Genomic DNA, 13,852 nt, shown 5'->3' on the forward strand with positions numbered 1-13,852 from the left:
CCCTTGAGCCAAGTCTCCAGTTGGTCAGCTACATGGCATGCTGTCATCGTCTGCGAACAGCTGTGGGAGGTGTGGTCTCTGTGCGGAAAGAGAGGTAGAGCTCAGAGCTTAGCAATGAATGGCTCCTTGAAAAATTCTGCTCCTTATAGTTGAATGTCTGAAGGTTCATTCTAATGGCATGAGAGCATTGGTGGAGTCTGGGGTTCAGGTAGATCTAAATTGAACTCTACCTTGCCCTTCCATGTCCTCGCTGTGTGGCCAAGGGCAAGATCTTTCCTCCTTGGGCTCAGCTGGTTCATCTGGAGAATGACGGCATTTTCTTCTTAACAAACTATAAGACTCAAATGAGAGTTTTAAATGGAATGGCCATAGTAGGAGTCAGATGTTAGTTTTGTCTTTTTGCTCTCCTCTTTTGATGACTAAATCCATAACAAAGTTCCCCCAAGACTTTGTTTGTAATAAATGTTATTATAAAAGAGATATTTGTTCTTAATCTATCTTGATCTTTCACACCTTTATTTACTTTACACTGAATTTTAAAAATTCATCTTACTAATACACTGACTTGTCAGAAAGTTTCTGATTAAAGCCATATAAATTGCTGGATTTGGGGTGGGCGGAGGCAGCCTGTACCCTTAAGCCCACATGGGGACAATAGGCCAAGACTGGATGGCTGAGACCTTCCATGGCTGCCTTTCTGATTTTTACTGGGCAGGCTTCACTCACCATGTTCCTCACTGGGCCATAGAGACAATAGAATTTAGAACACTTGGATTAGTTTTAAGGCTTTTCTCTCTTCTTTCCATTTTAAAATATACTTCTATTTTTCCAAAGTCCTCTGGCTGTTTTTCAATGCATTACATTTGGATCTTATAGTCTGTCTGGTTTTTCCTCTTATCCCTTGTGAGAAATTTTTACTTGTGGATTCTCAGAGTCCATTATACAAGATTCATCCTGGTGGTGGTGGTTGTTTTGAACTCTTCTAAAGCTTTGATTAAGTTGACAAGCTCTCCAGAATGTTTTAAATTCTCAGAGTGCTGTAATTTTATATAGTATATTTCAGCCAAAATGTTTAAGATTATAGTTAATTTTGCTAGGGTTAATTTGTAAATGTTGACACTGACAGGGGACAGGTAAATAGTGACTAGAAGAATCCTATGTGTTTCTGACCATTTATGTGATAAATAACAGCACTACTGACATTTACTCACTTGCTAACTGGATGCAAATCAGGGCGTCCCTGTAACAGCTCTGTGAGGGAGAGAAGTATTATTTTGCCCATTTTAAACATTAGAAAACAAGCTTCGAGAAATTAAGACACTGACACAGGTCACACAGCTAGTATACAGCAGGACCAAAATATAAACTCTGGTTATTTGACTCCAAAAACTGTATAAATGAGCAGTAAAGGATATTGTAGGTCATAAAGACTGAGTTAAATGAGTTCATGAGAGATAAATGATTCAGCATTCAGTGTGAAAAACTATAGTCTCTCAAAAAATATTTAATCTGAATTGGAGGTATTGCTAGCAGCAAAGTCATGCCTGAAACCGTGGGAGTAATATAAGGGATGAGCTGAAAGAGTGCGTCAGGAGGGAGAATCAACAGAACTGATAGGTTAGGTGACCCTTAAGTGGGTTCAAGAAGGTGCGGCTCGTGGCGTCAGTTCCGGTTGCTCACCAGCAGGGGCGCTAGACTAACGGGATGCCTGACAGACTGTATTTATTTTTATTATTTATTTTTTATTTTATTTTTTTTACTGATTTTTTCCAATTTATTTATTTTCAGAAAAACATTATTCATTATTTTTTCACCACACCCAGTGCTCCATGCAAGCCGTGCCCTCTATAATACCCACCACCTGGTACCCCAACCTCCCACCCCCCCGCCACTTCAAACCCCTCAGATTGTTTTTCAGAGTCCATAGTCTCTCATGGTTCACCTCCCTTTCCAATTTACCCAAATTCCCTTCTCCTCTCTAACGCCCCTTGTCCTCCATGCTATTTGTTATGCTCCACAAATAAGTGAAAGCATATGATAATTGACTCTCTCTGCTTGACTTATTTCACTCAGCATAATCTCTTCCAGTCCCGTCCATGTTGCTACAAAAGTTGGGTATTCATCCTTTCTGATGGAGGCATAATACTCCATAGTGTATATGGACCACATCTTCCTTATCCATTCGTCCGTTGAAGGGCATCTTGGTTCTTTCCATAGTTTGGCGACCGTGGCCGTTGCTGCTATAAACATTGGGGTACAGATGGCCCTTCTTTTCACGACATCTGTGTCTTTGGGGTAAATACCCAGGAGTGCAATTGCAGGGTCATAGGGAAGCTCTATTTTTAATTTCTTGAGGAATCTCCACACTGTTCTCCAAAGAGGCTGCACCAACCTGCATTCCTACCAACAGTGTAAGAGGGTTCCCCTTTTATTATTTATTTTTTTAAAAGATCTTACTTATTCATTTGACAGGGATCACAAGTAGGCAGAAAGGCAGGCAGAAAGAGAGAGGAGGAAGCAGGCTCCCTGCAGAGCAGAGAGCCCGATGTGGGGCTTGATCCCAGGACCTCATGACCATGACCCAAGCCGAAGGCAGAGGCTTTAACCCACTGAGCCACCCAGGCGCCCCTGGCAGACTGTATTTAAATGGCTGACCTTACCGAAGTCTTCCTCTTGTAGAGAAAATGTTTGAGGCAGCAGAGATCCCACCAAATGACTGGCTCCATCAATTCTCCTTTCCAAATGATCATTTTATGTTTTGTTGGCAAAATTCATGTCAACGTCCTTTTTCAAGAGTTCACTATCAATTTTGTGAGTTTTTTGGCTTCTTAATATTTTCTTCTGACATGAGCAGCTTTTAAGGCATCCAGGTGCATTATTGTTTTTCGTAATAACAGTAAGTGATCGTTGTTATTATTACTGTCATGTGTTGTTCTGAGCACTTACTATCTGCCAGACACTGTACCAGGTAGTTCCTATTTATTATTTTACAAAATCTGCATCACAAGCCATATGGTAGATATTATCTTCCTCATTTTACAGACTAGAAAGCCGAGTCTCAGCAAGATTAAATAACTTTTCCTGGGATAAGCTGTAAGTAAACATTACAGCTGGGATTTGTAATATGGTTTCTGACTCTCACCATATCATGGGACCTCCATAGAGCAAGAAAAGAGAAGAAAATGATTGTGAAATTCAAAGCTTAGGGAAATTCATTATTTTGCAAACCACTGGTGTGGGAAAAGTATCAAATAAAATGGATAAAATGAGGTTTGGAGGTTGCCTGGAACCATTTCAAACATTCTTTTTTTTCTCTCCATTAAGCAAAGATAATTTTAATAGAAGAAAAATATCACACTAAGGTTAAGAAAGGGAGTTGTTAGGCATTTCGGATTTTAAACTCACATTAGGTTATTAGAGCTCTTGCTTTGATTTTCACTTAAAACATTCGGGTTATTGTGGGAGTGGGGCTAAGAGTTGGAAGGCAAGCAGAAACAACCCATACCATTTCTCCCGTTCACTTGTTATCCAGCCCAGGAAAATTAATCACTTATTGTTCTGGACTCCCAAAGAACAGGTGGTAAAGACACAACCCCTGCTCCAGAACTCGGCTGATCTGGCTGGAGCGTTGATGTCTTGAGGACAGCATCTCACACTTTCATGCCCAGCGCTTGGTCCATAGTAGGAATTTGACAAACAGATTGCAAGTGAAAGGAGCAAAGACTATAGTTTCAGAGGTCATCGAAAGAAATTTAAATCAAGTTACCCAGAAGATTGCCCCCTGACTCTGCCCAAACAGTGGAGTTGTCTGTGAGCCTGATTCTTGCCCATAATTTTATTACTTAATAAAACTTACCATCATCATACCATGCAGCTCTCACTGTTATTAGATATAGTGAGGAATTTCGATGGAAACAGCATTTTTATCCAATTTGACAGCTTTAGGGAATTGTCATTTTATTTATTTTAACATGTAAGCAGCCGACCCTTAAGGGAAAAAATTTAAATCAGAAGATGAGGCATCAAACTATCTGATAAACATAATAAAATATGTATTTCAATCTTTTATAAAAAGGCACTTAAGAGAGAGTTGTGGGGGGAGATGAAGGAAGGGGAAGAAAAAAAAGTAACAGCAACTTACATATTCAGGAGCATCTTGAAAAAACAAACTCAACTTACACACTGTTAATTCTTTACCCCCAAAAATATAGTTCTTGAGATTCAAATAGATCCTATTTTTCTAGAATTTTTGTGTTTAGACTTGTAATTCTCACCAGCTCTTTAAGTCGTCTCTTTTTCTCTCTTTTTCAGTATTAAGCAACCCAGTCTATTCTGGGACATCAGGGTCACATTGCGTTTTATAGAGAAACAGGAATAGCAGGGCCTGGTTTCAGAGCGTGGCTGCCAAAGCTTTTAAACTTTTAAAGCTTTGCAACAATAAGCATAATTTGCCTTTTAGATAAGACACAATGGAAGGGATGGCTGATCGGGTCCTTGAAATGAGTGCTCTCCACTTCTGAGGTAATCGTTTGTCAATGTCTTTCTCAATGTGGGAGCTCGGAGAAAATAAGAGAAGCCAGTGACTGCCATGTATCCTGATTTCCTTAGACTGGTGGCTAATGATTCTAAATGGGGAGACCTCTGGGGGAGTCAGCTCCTTGTGGCTCCCAAGAGACATCTGTGTGTGCCTCCTCCCAACTCCTCGTTCTGTGAGGTCACATGAGTAGCTTGAAATCCACTGTGGTGGGAGTATGGACACCCCAGAAATAGGCAAGTGCTACAAACCAGGGCTTTTGGGGTGGTGAGTACAGGGAAGGCAGAGATGCTTGGTAACATTGACCAGCACAGCACTGTACACGGGGACCCAGTGTCCCGGCATAGCACTGTACATGGGGACCCGGTGTCCCGGCATAGCGCTATACACGAGGATCCAGTGTCCCGGCATAGCACTGTACACAGGGAACCTGTGCACCAGCATACCACTGTACATGGGGACCCTGTGCACCAGCATACCACTGTACACGGGGTCTCTGTGTCCCAATATACCACTGTACACAGTGGCTCTCTAAGTACTCTCCCTTTGGGCTTTAGCCACTCAGCATTCATGCAGTAAATATTTATTAAAAACCAATCATGTGCCCGGCCCAGCTTAATCCTTACCACAACCTTCTGAAGCAAGGAGTGGCTCCCAATCTCATAAATTAAGAAATCGAGGCTTAAGGAGGTCACGTCGTGACTCAGTGGCCGCATCAGAAGTCAGACCCTGGGGGCGCCTGGGTGGCTCCAGTGGGTTAAGCCGCTGCCTTCTGCTCAGGTCATGATCTCAGGGTCCTGGGATCGAGTCCCGCATCGGGCTCTCTGCTCAGCAGGGAGCCTGCTTCCCTCTCTCTCTCTGCCTGCCTCTCCATCTACTTGTGATTTCTCTCTGTCAAATAAATAAATAAAATCTTTAAAAAAAAAAAAAAAGAAGTCAGACCCTGATTTTCCTACCTTCAAAGTGAATCCTTTCATCCTCTTCTGCTGCAGCATACCGATCACGACATTTAATCCCCACTCACGCACATGGCCACCTGCCCCCGTGCTCAGGATGTCCCCCCACCAGCCTCCCCTCCTGCACGTGGGGTTCGCTTATCCTCGCAGCGGCAAACTCACCCAAAGAACCATCCCTGAAATGAGAGGGCCCAGCTTTGTCACATGGTCCTTGAGAAATAGCTCGGTAGATGTGTTGGAGGTTAAATGGAAACATTTGGTGGATTGCAAACTATTACCGAAATGTGAGGTTTCCGTGTTAGGGGTCACCTCTGTTGAACCTAGGGCTTACTCATGTGCGGGGTTGGGGTGGGGTGGGGGGGTTCTCCGTTCGTGAAGAGCTCGGTACCATGTGTGTTGGTTGCCTCTGAGCTCACCAGACAGGCATGGATTTCATTGGCTGCTCGTTTGGACTGTGTAGTGTTGGACTAATGTCTGCTGTTTGGAATCTGGAAGTTCTGTTTTTATTGCTATTTTATTTCTTAGCCTCCATGGGTAGGTTGGTCTCAGAACTTTATTTCCTAGCCTCCAAGGGTGGGTTGGCCCCAGATTCTTCTCTGTCGGTCTTCCTGGTCTCAGAAAAGCTAGCATCCCAGCATTCCACTCTCCGCGTCTCCCAGTTTGTGGCGCTGAAGTTCCAGGTCTGTTGGAGACACTTACTACATCTCCGTGTGATGAGGTCAGTTAGTCACTGGAATAAAGGAATCTAGAGAATGGAAGAGATCAGAGCTGGACCTAAAATTTGGGAATTGTGGCGTGTAAATTTGAAATCGTTAAGTCTAGGGCTACCTAGGAGACTGTAGGCAGAGAAGAAAGGGGGCTTGAGATGGAGGTCGGGGGCTGCCAGCCTCCAGAGGCCAAGAAGCGGAGGAGCCAGGAAAGGAGCCTGAGAAAGCTTCCCGGTGAGGTAGGAAGAAAACCAGGAGAACATGGAGAAGAGAAGGCAGGCCGAGAAGAGACCTGCTCTCTTTGTTCAGCCCAGAGCCCTCCGCTTCTTGGTCATCCTGCTCTTCCAGAAATGTTCTCTGAGAATTAGGTATGGGTTTAGCTGGGACACTTGAGATGGAGTCCAGGTGAAGCACTGTACTCGTCTGGGATCCTAGGGAACGAAGCCCGCTTTACTTCAGCCCCAACCACTTACGATAGCCCATGAGCACAACATACTGGCCTCCCCGGATGCTGGGGGCCGTGTCAGGACTGGGCACTTCACACTTCAGGGGGAGACTTGTCGTGGTCACTGGAGAGAAGTCATAGGAGTTGTAGGTCAGGCCTACTCAGAAAACAGACATGCCCCTCAGCTTCTGCATAACACAGCGACAGCTTGAGAGTTAGCAGAACGAGCGCCGTCAGCCTTCCGTTTTGTCCCGGTGAACATCTACTGAGGTTCTGAAATACACGTCAAGGGCAATGCCAGGGGCAGGAGGCAGTACAAAGATGAACAAGGTGTAAGTTCAGCATTGAAGAGTTTATGCAACGCATCTCTAAGGATAAGAAGATACTAAAAGGTGAAAAGTACTAGGAGAGTTGGGACCCGAACTTAAATTGTCTTTGATTCCTGTCCAGTCGTCTATCAAAGGGGAAGGCTATAGAGTATGGAACAACAAAGCCTCCCCAGAGAGGGGTGGTGTGTTCTTGAGGCGGGGGGTGCAGGCAGGAGTGGTTCTGGCGGGAAATCGTGCCCTGCCTCCCCAGAGCCTCAGAGGCAGGTCCAGAGTAGGACCATGGGCAGATCGGACTGGCTGGTCAGGCCAGAGAGACATAGTGGCTCCTGTGCCCAGAGTGGCCAGCCAGGCTCTGAGTGCTGTGACGGCACAGCCAGAAAGTGGGTCCTAGACAGCCAGGTGAGCTGAGACCTGACCACAGAGGGCCGCCAGCCAGAGGAAGTGCAGCCCTGAGAACAGAGAAACGGTGAACCACCATGAGGGAGTGTGAGGGAAACGGAGTCAGCCCAGGCTGGGACAACCCCTCCAAAGAGGAGACCAAGCTTGGAAGGGGAGCTCCTTCCCATCACACCCTCGGTAGAAAGCGATCAACTGTGTAGTATTTCTCATGGAAAAACAGAACAGGTACCCCAAGCCCGAATCTACAGGAAGAGAGGGACAGGTGAGCAGATGATGACAGAAAACTGGCGAGCAGGTTAGAGGGCATGTCAGGGAGGGCTAAGGCTTCCTGGACTAAGGATTGTCTGGGCTGAGTTAAAGACGAGGAATCTGAGGTATTTAGGCCCCAGGGAGGGCGGCAACGCCAGCAAGGGCAAGGGCAGAGCCCTGGCAGGAGGACCAGGGAAGGACACGTGCTACCCCCGATCCTGCCGCAGGGTGGGGGAAGGATCCTCCAGGGGACTGAGCCTGACTGAGGGGGGCAGCGCCAGGGCCTGAGGGCCGCGCCCACATCCCTGTGTCAGCCCCTACCTCCCACGAAGGAGTCTGGGAGCGACGGAAAAAAAACAAGAGCTGAAAACCACAAGCAGTGAAGTTTCAAAGGAACTGTTGGATGAAGAAGGAGGCAGAGTGGGGCTGATGAGAGACAAGGCAGCATGGCAGGGGACACAAAGGTCTGCCCATTTATGACCCTGGAGGTTGATCTGAAACACACCACGGGTGTGGCAGAGTGCCAATGCTGAACGGAAATGAGAAAGGCAAGACCCCTCGGCTTGTAGGCAACACCCGGAAGTGAATCTTGGCTGCCTTAGCTTGTTCTGATGATGCCCGTTAATTGTGTTTGGTCCCTGCAACAGCCTCAGATGCATCCCAGGGTGCATCCGTTCTGTGGTCACCAGAGGCTTAAGTGACAGATTGTACAGTCTGGCTGGGAGAGTAAACCAGGGGAAGAAAAAACACGAAGACCTCCCTGAGAATGTGGTCAGAGAGTGGGGTGTTCAGTGGGTGTAAAGTTTCAGGTGTGGTTGGCTCCAGGTGACCACAGGGTCCAGGGACTGGAAGGCAGAAATAGGAAGCTGGTCCTTCATTTCCCGGTGTGGATGTTCCTCAAGACGACAAGAGCGTCCAGGGTGAAGAAAAGCACAGAGTCAACAGCGAGGCAAAATGGAAGTCCAGCAAAGCGTCTAACCAGACCCAGAAAGTGGACGGAGATCCGGGCTGCTGAGCAGAGGAGGACGGGGCACCTCCCAGCTGCCAAGGGCTCCCCGTGCTCCCGACGCTTTACTTCAAACCTCAGAGCAGAAGGGACAGGCTCTGTGTTGTTCTTTCTTTTGTTCTCTGTGCCTGCAGAGTGTCTGGGGTGCTTTGTGTTCAATAAATATTGAATGAAGGAAGGCAGTGCTTTGTATCTAGGAGATGGCTTGCCTTCCCTTTGTTTCCTAGATGAGTGAGTAGATTCGGGGGGTCTGTTAGCTTGCCGGCTTCCTACAGCTAGCGAACCACAAAGCCAGAGCGTCCTATGCCCAAGCCCACGTTGCCAATCACTACGGTGTATTCGTTTTGGTGGTCCAAACAAGACAAACATTATTTGTGTGTGTGTACATATTTACGGGTACACACACATTTATTAAGAGCTTATTCTGTGCTAGGCATTATTCTAAATGATTTACTTATTTGTCACCCTCTCACGATCACCCCATAAAGTAGGTTCTGTGATGACTCCCGGTGTAAATCGAGGCAAAGGAAACACGGCGGTAAGTAACGTGCCCAGACAGTCTGGTGTCAGAGCCCAGGTCCTTCATCCCTGTATCTTGCTACCTCTTGACCTGTCCGTGGATTTGTATCCATATTTACAAACAGCATGCTTTCGTTACTGCTGGTGAACTCCGTTGTTTATAAAATCCAGATTGCTAAACTCTGAGCAAGCCCTGGATTCACTCAAGCCAAATCCAGCCCCAGCGGGGAAGGAGGGGTTGGTTGGGTTCGGCTGCTCAGCGGGCCGCCCAAGAGGTGGAGTTAGAGACGTGAGGTTGTGTGGACAGCCGATGACACCCCGCAGCAGGTGAGAAAATGGGAAAACCCACACACAGATTGCTAGAATCTGAAAAACAGTCTCTGAGTCTTAGGAGAGGTACAACAAAGCAGTCTAGGGACACCGGCGTCTCACTGAAACTAGAAGGAAAGGTAGGAGCAGGTCGGGAGGACTCCAAGGTGGAAGTAGAATGAGACAGTCGTGAGGGTGTGACAGAGGCTCCCGGGTAAGTTTCAGTGAAAAGAACAATCGCTACTGAGTGCTCCCTGGGCCTTTTCAGACAGGGCAAAGAGCGGGCCACAGCACGTCCGAGGTGGCCAAGAATGTCTGGGAAAGGGCGAGCGGCGGGAGGCAAGTGACATGTGAATTTGCAAGGTTCAATTTTGTTCTCACACTTCATCAAGGGAGCTGCGTTCCGCTTTGAATTCCAGAAGTCAGTAAACCATAAGAGAAAAATGAACTGTTCTGTTTCAGACTTGCACACCTACTCCTGTGAAGCGCGAACCCTACAAGGGAGAAGTGGTCACAGTGAAATCTACGGAGACTAAGAAGACTCCTTAGCGGGGATCAGGACACTGCCCTCCCCCCCTGAGCTAGGTGCTGTGGTAAGAGACGGTGATCCAAGAAAGTAGTCCTTCATGACAAAGTAGGACTGTCTTCATAAGCCTTTGAAGAGTCCAAGGCCAAGGTCAAAGCCTTCAAAGTGACTTAAGTCTCTAGGACAGATTAGCTAAGGGGAGACTGATAAAAGACCTCTTGACGCACAACGCTCAGATGAGCCTCCAGATTGAAGAAGGCCTTGATCTGGTTAGAGATTTATTCTCTGAGATGTTAGGAAACAGTCAGCAAAGCCTTCAAGTATCAAATATGAGCGAGAGGCAAGTAGGCCAGTAGCATGCCGAGGGACCTGTCACTGAGGAATTTGACACATCTCAAGACAGAGACTATAATTGTGGCCAGAATTTATAAACTGTTCAATTGGGGCTTTATCTGAGAAAATAAATCTTTGTCTTGTAAATGCAACTTATGTTCCAGAACTTAGAATGAAAGAAAAATGAATCAAATGTTGCTTTGGGGGGTATAATTTTTCAGGAAAATTATTTGGTAGGATTTGATGTACTTGATCGTACACTTCATTTTTGGAATAATATTGTAGATATGGTTAATTTGAAAAAATATTTCAGTACTTCCTCAGTTTTGTCTATTGACATCCTGATCTTTCTCTTTTTAAGCATCTATTATCATCATTCTTATCAATTTCCTCCCTTCCTTCTTTCCTTCCTTCATGCCTCCCTTCCTTCCTTCCTTTTTTTTTTTTTTTTTTTTTAAATCAGTTATTTTCTGAGCCTGCACTGTAGATGTCTTTTCAGGAGTGGCTGTGCCAACACCACTGAATTTATGAAATGTACATGCTTTGCCAGTTTTACAATGTCACTAAACTCTAAATTCTTAAAATTTAATGATGTTTTCAAATGTTTCAACACATAGCAGTCTGCAAAACACTTACACAAGGGGTCGACATAATGAACAGGGGTAGGTGTTTGTGTTAATTAGGGACATTGCCAAGGACTAGATTTGTTTTTGTTTTTGTTTTTTAAGATTTTATTTATTTATTTGACAGAGAGAGAGAGATCACAAGTAGGCAGAGAGGCAGGCAGAGGGGGAGGGGGAAGCAGGCTCCCCACAGAGCAGAGAGCCCGATATGGGGCTCCATCCCAGGACCCCAAGATCATGACCCCAGCAGAAGTCAGAGGCTTAACCCACTGAGCCACCCAGGCGCCCCCCAAAGGACTAGTTTTACACACACCCACTTAGTAGTTGCACGTTTTCACATTAGGACAACCGAAGCTTCCCTAAACCCCGTGACTTGAAAAGTGAGGTGCTGTGACTATGTTATGTTCTCTTTATTATGGAACGTTGCCTTTAACCATGCTAGGCAGCCAAAAGTTTCAAGGTTTGTTTTTGTTTTGTTTGTTTGTTTGTTTGTCATTTCCTTCCTATTGAAGTCCTTTTTCCAATCCAGGAAGGTTGTATTAAAAATTCAGAGGAAGAAAAAACATAAAAATAAATAAATAACAATTCAGAGGAAGATTAGCAAGAAGGAGACATTCTAATGAATGCTACAACATGCTATTAACAGAATTTATAGTGTCTGGATTAGTGTTTTCTTTGATGATAGCATTTCTTGGGGGTGAGGCTTGAGTTCTGCATCTCTTCGTGAGGGAGAATGTTACACTGAGTTCCTTTTATTCTGTTCAAAGGTGAAATCAGAGAAAAAGATTCTGCTGTTCCCATCACTGTTGAGCATCGTCAGCCCATGGAGAAGCAGGCCTTATTTCAACTCCCCAAGATCCTTTTGAAAAAATAAATCGCTCCGGGCCTCTTTGATTTCCTTTTAGAAGCAATTGCTGTCTTTCTCACTGTGACTTTGTTGCTGCGTAAGACTGAAGATATAAATGAGTATTATTGTGATGGGAAGTCGAGGTGAAAATCCATTGATGATACTTTAAAATGTCATCCTCAATTGCGCTGGATCTCTTACTTTGAAATTTTAAAAATCACTTTCTTGTTTAAGGGTTTTTTTTTTTTTAATGGCTACGTTTGTTTAAAATAGCGAACTCTGTAGTTTTACATCCAATTAGAATTAATAAACACTCAGATCTTCACTTTATATTCCATTTTCTGGGTTATGTGTATATTCATCTAACTTGTAGGATTGGGACTCTGGGGAGATTGGTTTTGATTCAAAAGCGTAATTTGGTATGTGACATCTGTTTCAGCAACTTTCTGGAAAGCGGGTCCCTGAGCAAACCTCATGTAATTAAACTGGATACTCAACCTTAGATTATGTCTAAGGCAAATTATCCAGTCACCTAGATGAGTGCAGGACTTGGGGGAATTAAAGGGAACCAGCATGTCTGGAAGATGCTACAGTGAAACCTTCCCTCTCCGGGGCTTCCGGGTCTGTCCTGTGATCCTTCTATGTCCGCAGAGAAGTTGAGCTTCCATGTTTTCCCCTAGGTAATTAGGTCAAGAGGAATTTTTAAAACATGGAGGAAAATCAGGGCAATTATGCTCACATTACAGATGCACTTGCCCCTGGCTTACTCCCTTAGATCAGGAGCACACCTGCACCTTTGACCAAGGGCAATAAGAATCCAGTTCGCTCCATCATCACTGGTTCCGAACACACAGAAGAAAGGACATTGAACTACACCTAAAGAAGACTCACAGGTCTTCTTTTTGTCAGGTAAGAGATACCTTAAAATATTTTATTAGTATTCTCCTCTGCTTTGGCTGATAGAAACTCTGCAATCAAATGTCTGAAATCATTAAATTTCTTTCTTACAGAAAAGCCAGTTCCCATCATCCTTTCCTATTCAGCTTAAATATCAGCCCTTCTCCGAGGCGTTCCCAGATCCAACACAGAAGGTCATGTTAGGTCGTGTTCCCCTTTACCAGGGCCCGGCCTACGCCCCATCATGGCACCTGTCTTATTGCGCTGTAATCACAGCTTTAGGCGTCTGTCTCCTCCAGGAGACTGAGTGCTCATTCAGAGCGTGACCTGTCTGGGTCACTGTCATTTTCCCAGCATCTAGCAGAGTGCACCTGGGAATTGATGGGCATTCAATGCATATTTATTAATTTTTAAATAAGGGAGGAAAAGAAGGAGCTCCTGCTAAGTTCCTAAGTTGATAGAAATGAAACGAGTGAGAAGTCTGAACAAAATAGGGAAACTGATGGAGTATGTGAGTGTGAAGGCACTTTAGATACAGAACGAGGATTCGTCACCTGGTTGATAGATCCATTCTGGAGAAGGAAATAGCTATAGGATTCTGTGTCACCGAAGCCACTTGAGACAAATGTGGGGATCCCTTCCTTGCTTGTGTTAGGCTTGTCATGAATATTTTTGTAGGCACCTCATTCTAAAGAATACTATAAAACCATAGGAGGACAGGATTTAATCTATTAATACGTAATACCATGTTTTTCAGGATTGCCTCCCATATACAAAGTGAGATCCCTTTGATTGCATTTTCAAGGTCTGTGCAAAGAACAAATGGAAGGAGTAGCATTCCTTATGTTCACCTCCCATTGCTTGCTTCCTGCAGTGGTCCGTATGACGTACTGGAAAGCAAAAAAAGTGTGGGTTCTAGCACTTCCGTTTACTAACTGTGAGGTCTTTGGTAATTTTTAAAATAAAAATTTGAGTTTATATATCTATATATGTATATACACACACATATATATATATCATATATCTATATATCTATCATTCCATGTAAGAAATACAACATCAACAACACAGTCGAGATGCCCTGGATTCCTCTCCACTCCCGGTCCCCTTCCTCCCCCATGGGAACCAGTTCTGGCGGAGTCTGGTGTTTTACTCCCATGCGCTTCTTTTAAT

At 44.8% G+C, this 13,852-nt stretch overlaps 1 protein-coding gene across 4 annotated transcripts in view; it reads left to right on the plus strand.

Annotated features, from left to right (window-relative positions):
• The window catches only part of DPYS (dihydropyrimidinase), a 77,991-nt gene extending 65,879 nt beyond the window's left edge, over positions 1–12,112 (plus strand). For 3 of the 4 annotated variants that reach the window (XM_044245108.1, XM_044245110.1, XM_044245111.1), the window contains exons 9-10: positions 9,916–10,046; positions 11,703–12,112. In XM_044245108.1, coding sequence (XP_044101043.1) covers positions 9,916–10,002 — 87 coding nt within the window. In that variant the 3' untranslated portion in view covers positions 10,003–10,046; positions 11,703–12,112. The remainder of the gene's footprint in view (positions 1–9,915; positions 10,047–11,702) is intronic. The other variant, XM_044245109.1, reaches the window with a different exon arrangement.
• The last annotated feature ends 1,740 nt before the right edge of the window (positions 12,113–13,852 follow it).

This window comes from Neovison vison, chromosome 4 (assembly GCF_020171115.1).
Source record: "Neovison vison isolate M4711 chromosome 4, ASM_NN_V1, whole genome shotgun sequence".
Lineage (NCBI taxonomy): Eukaryota > Metazoa > Chordata > Mammalia > Carnivora > Mustelidae > Neogale > Neogale vison.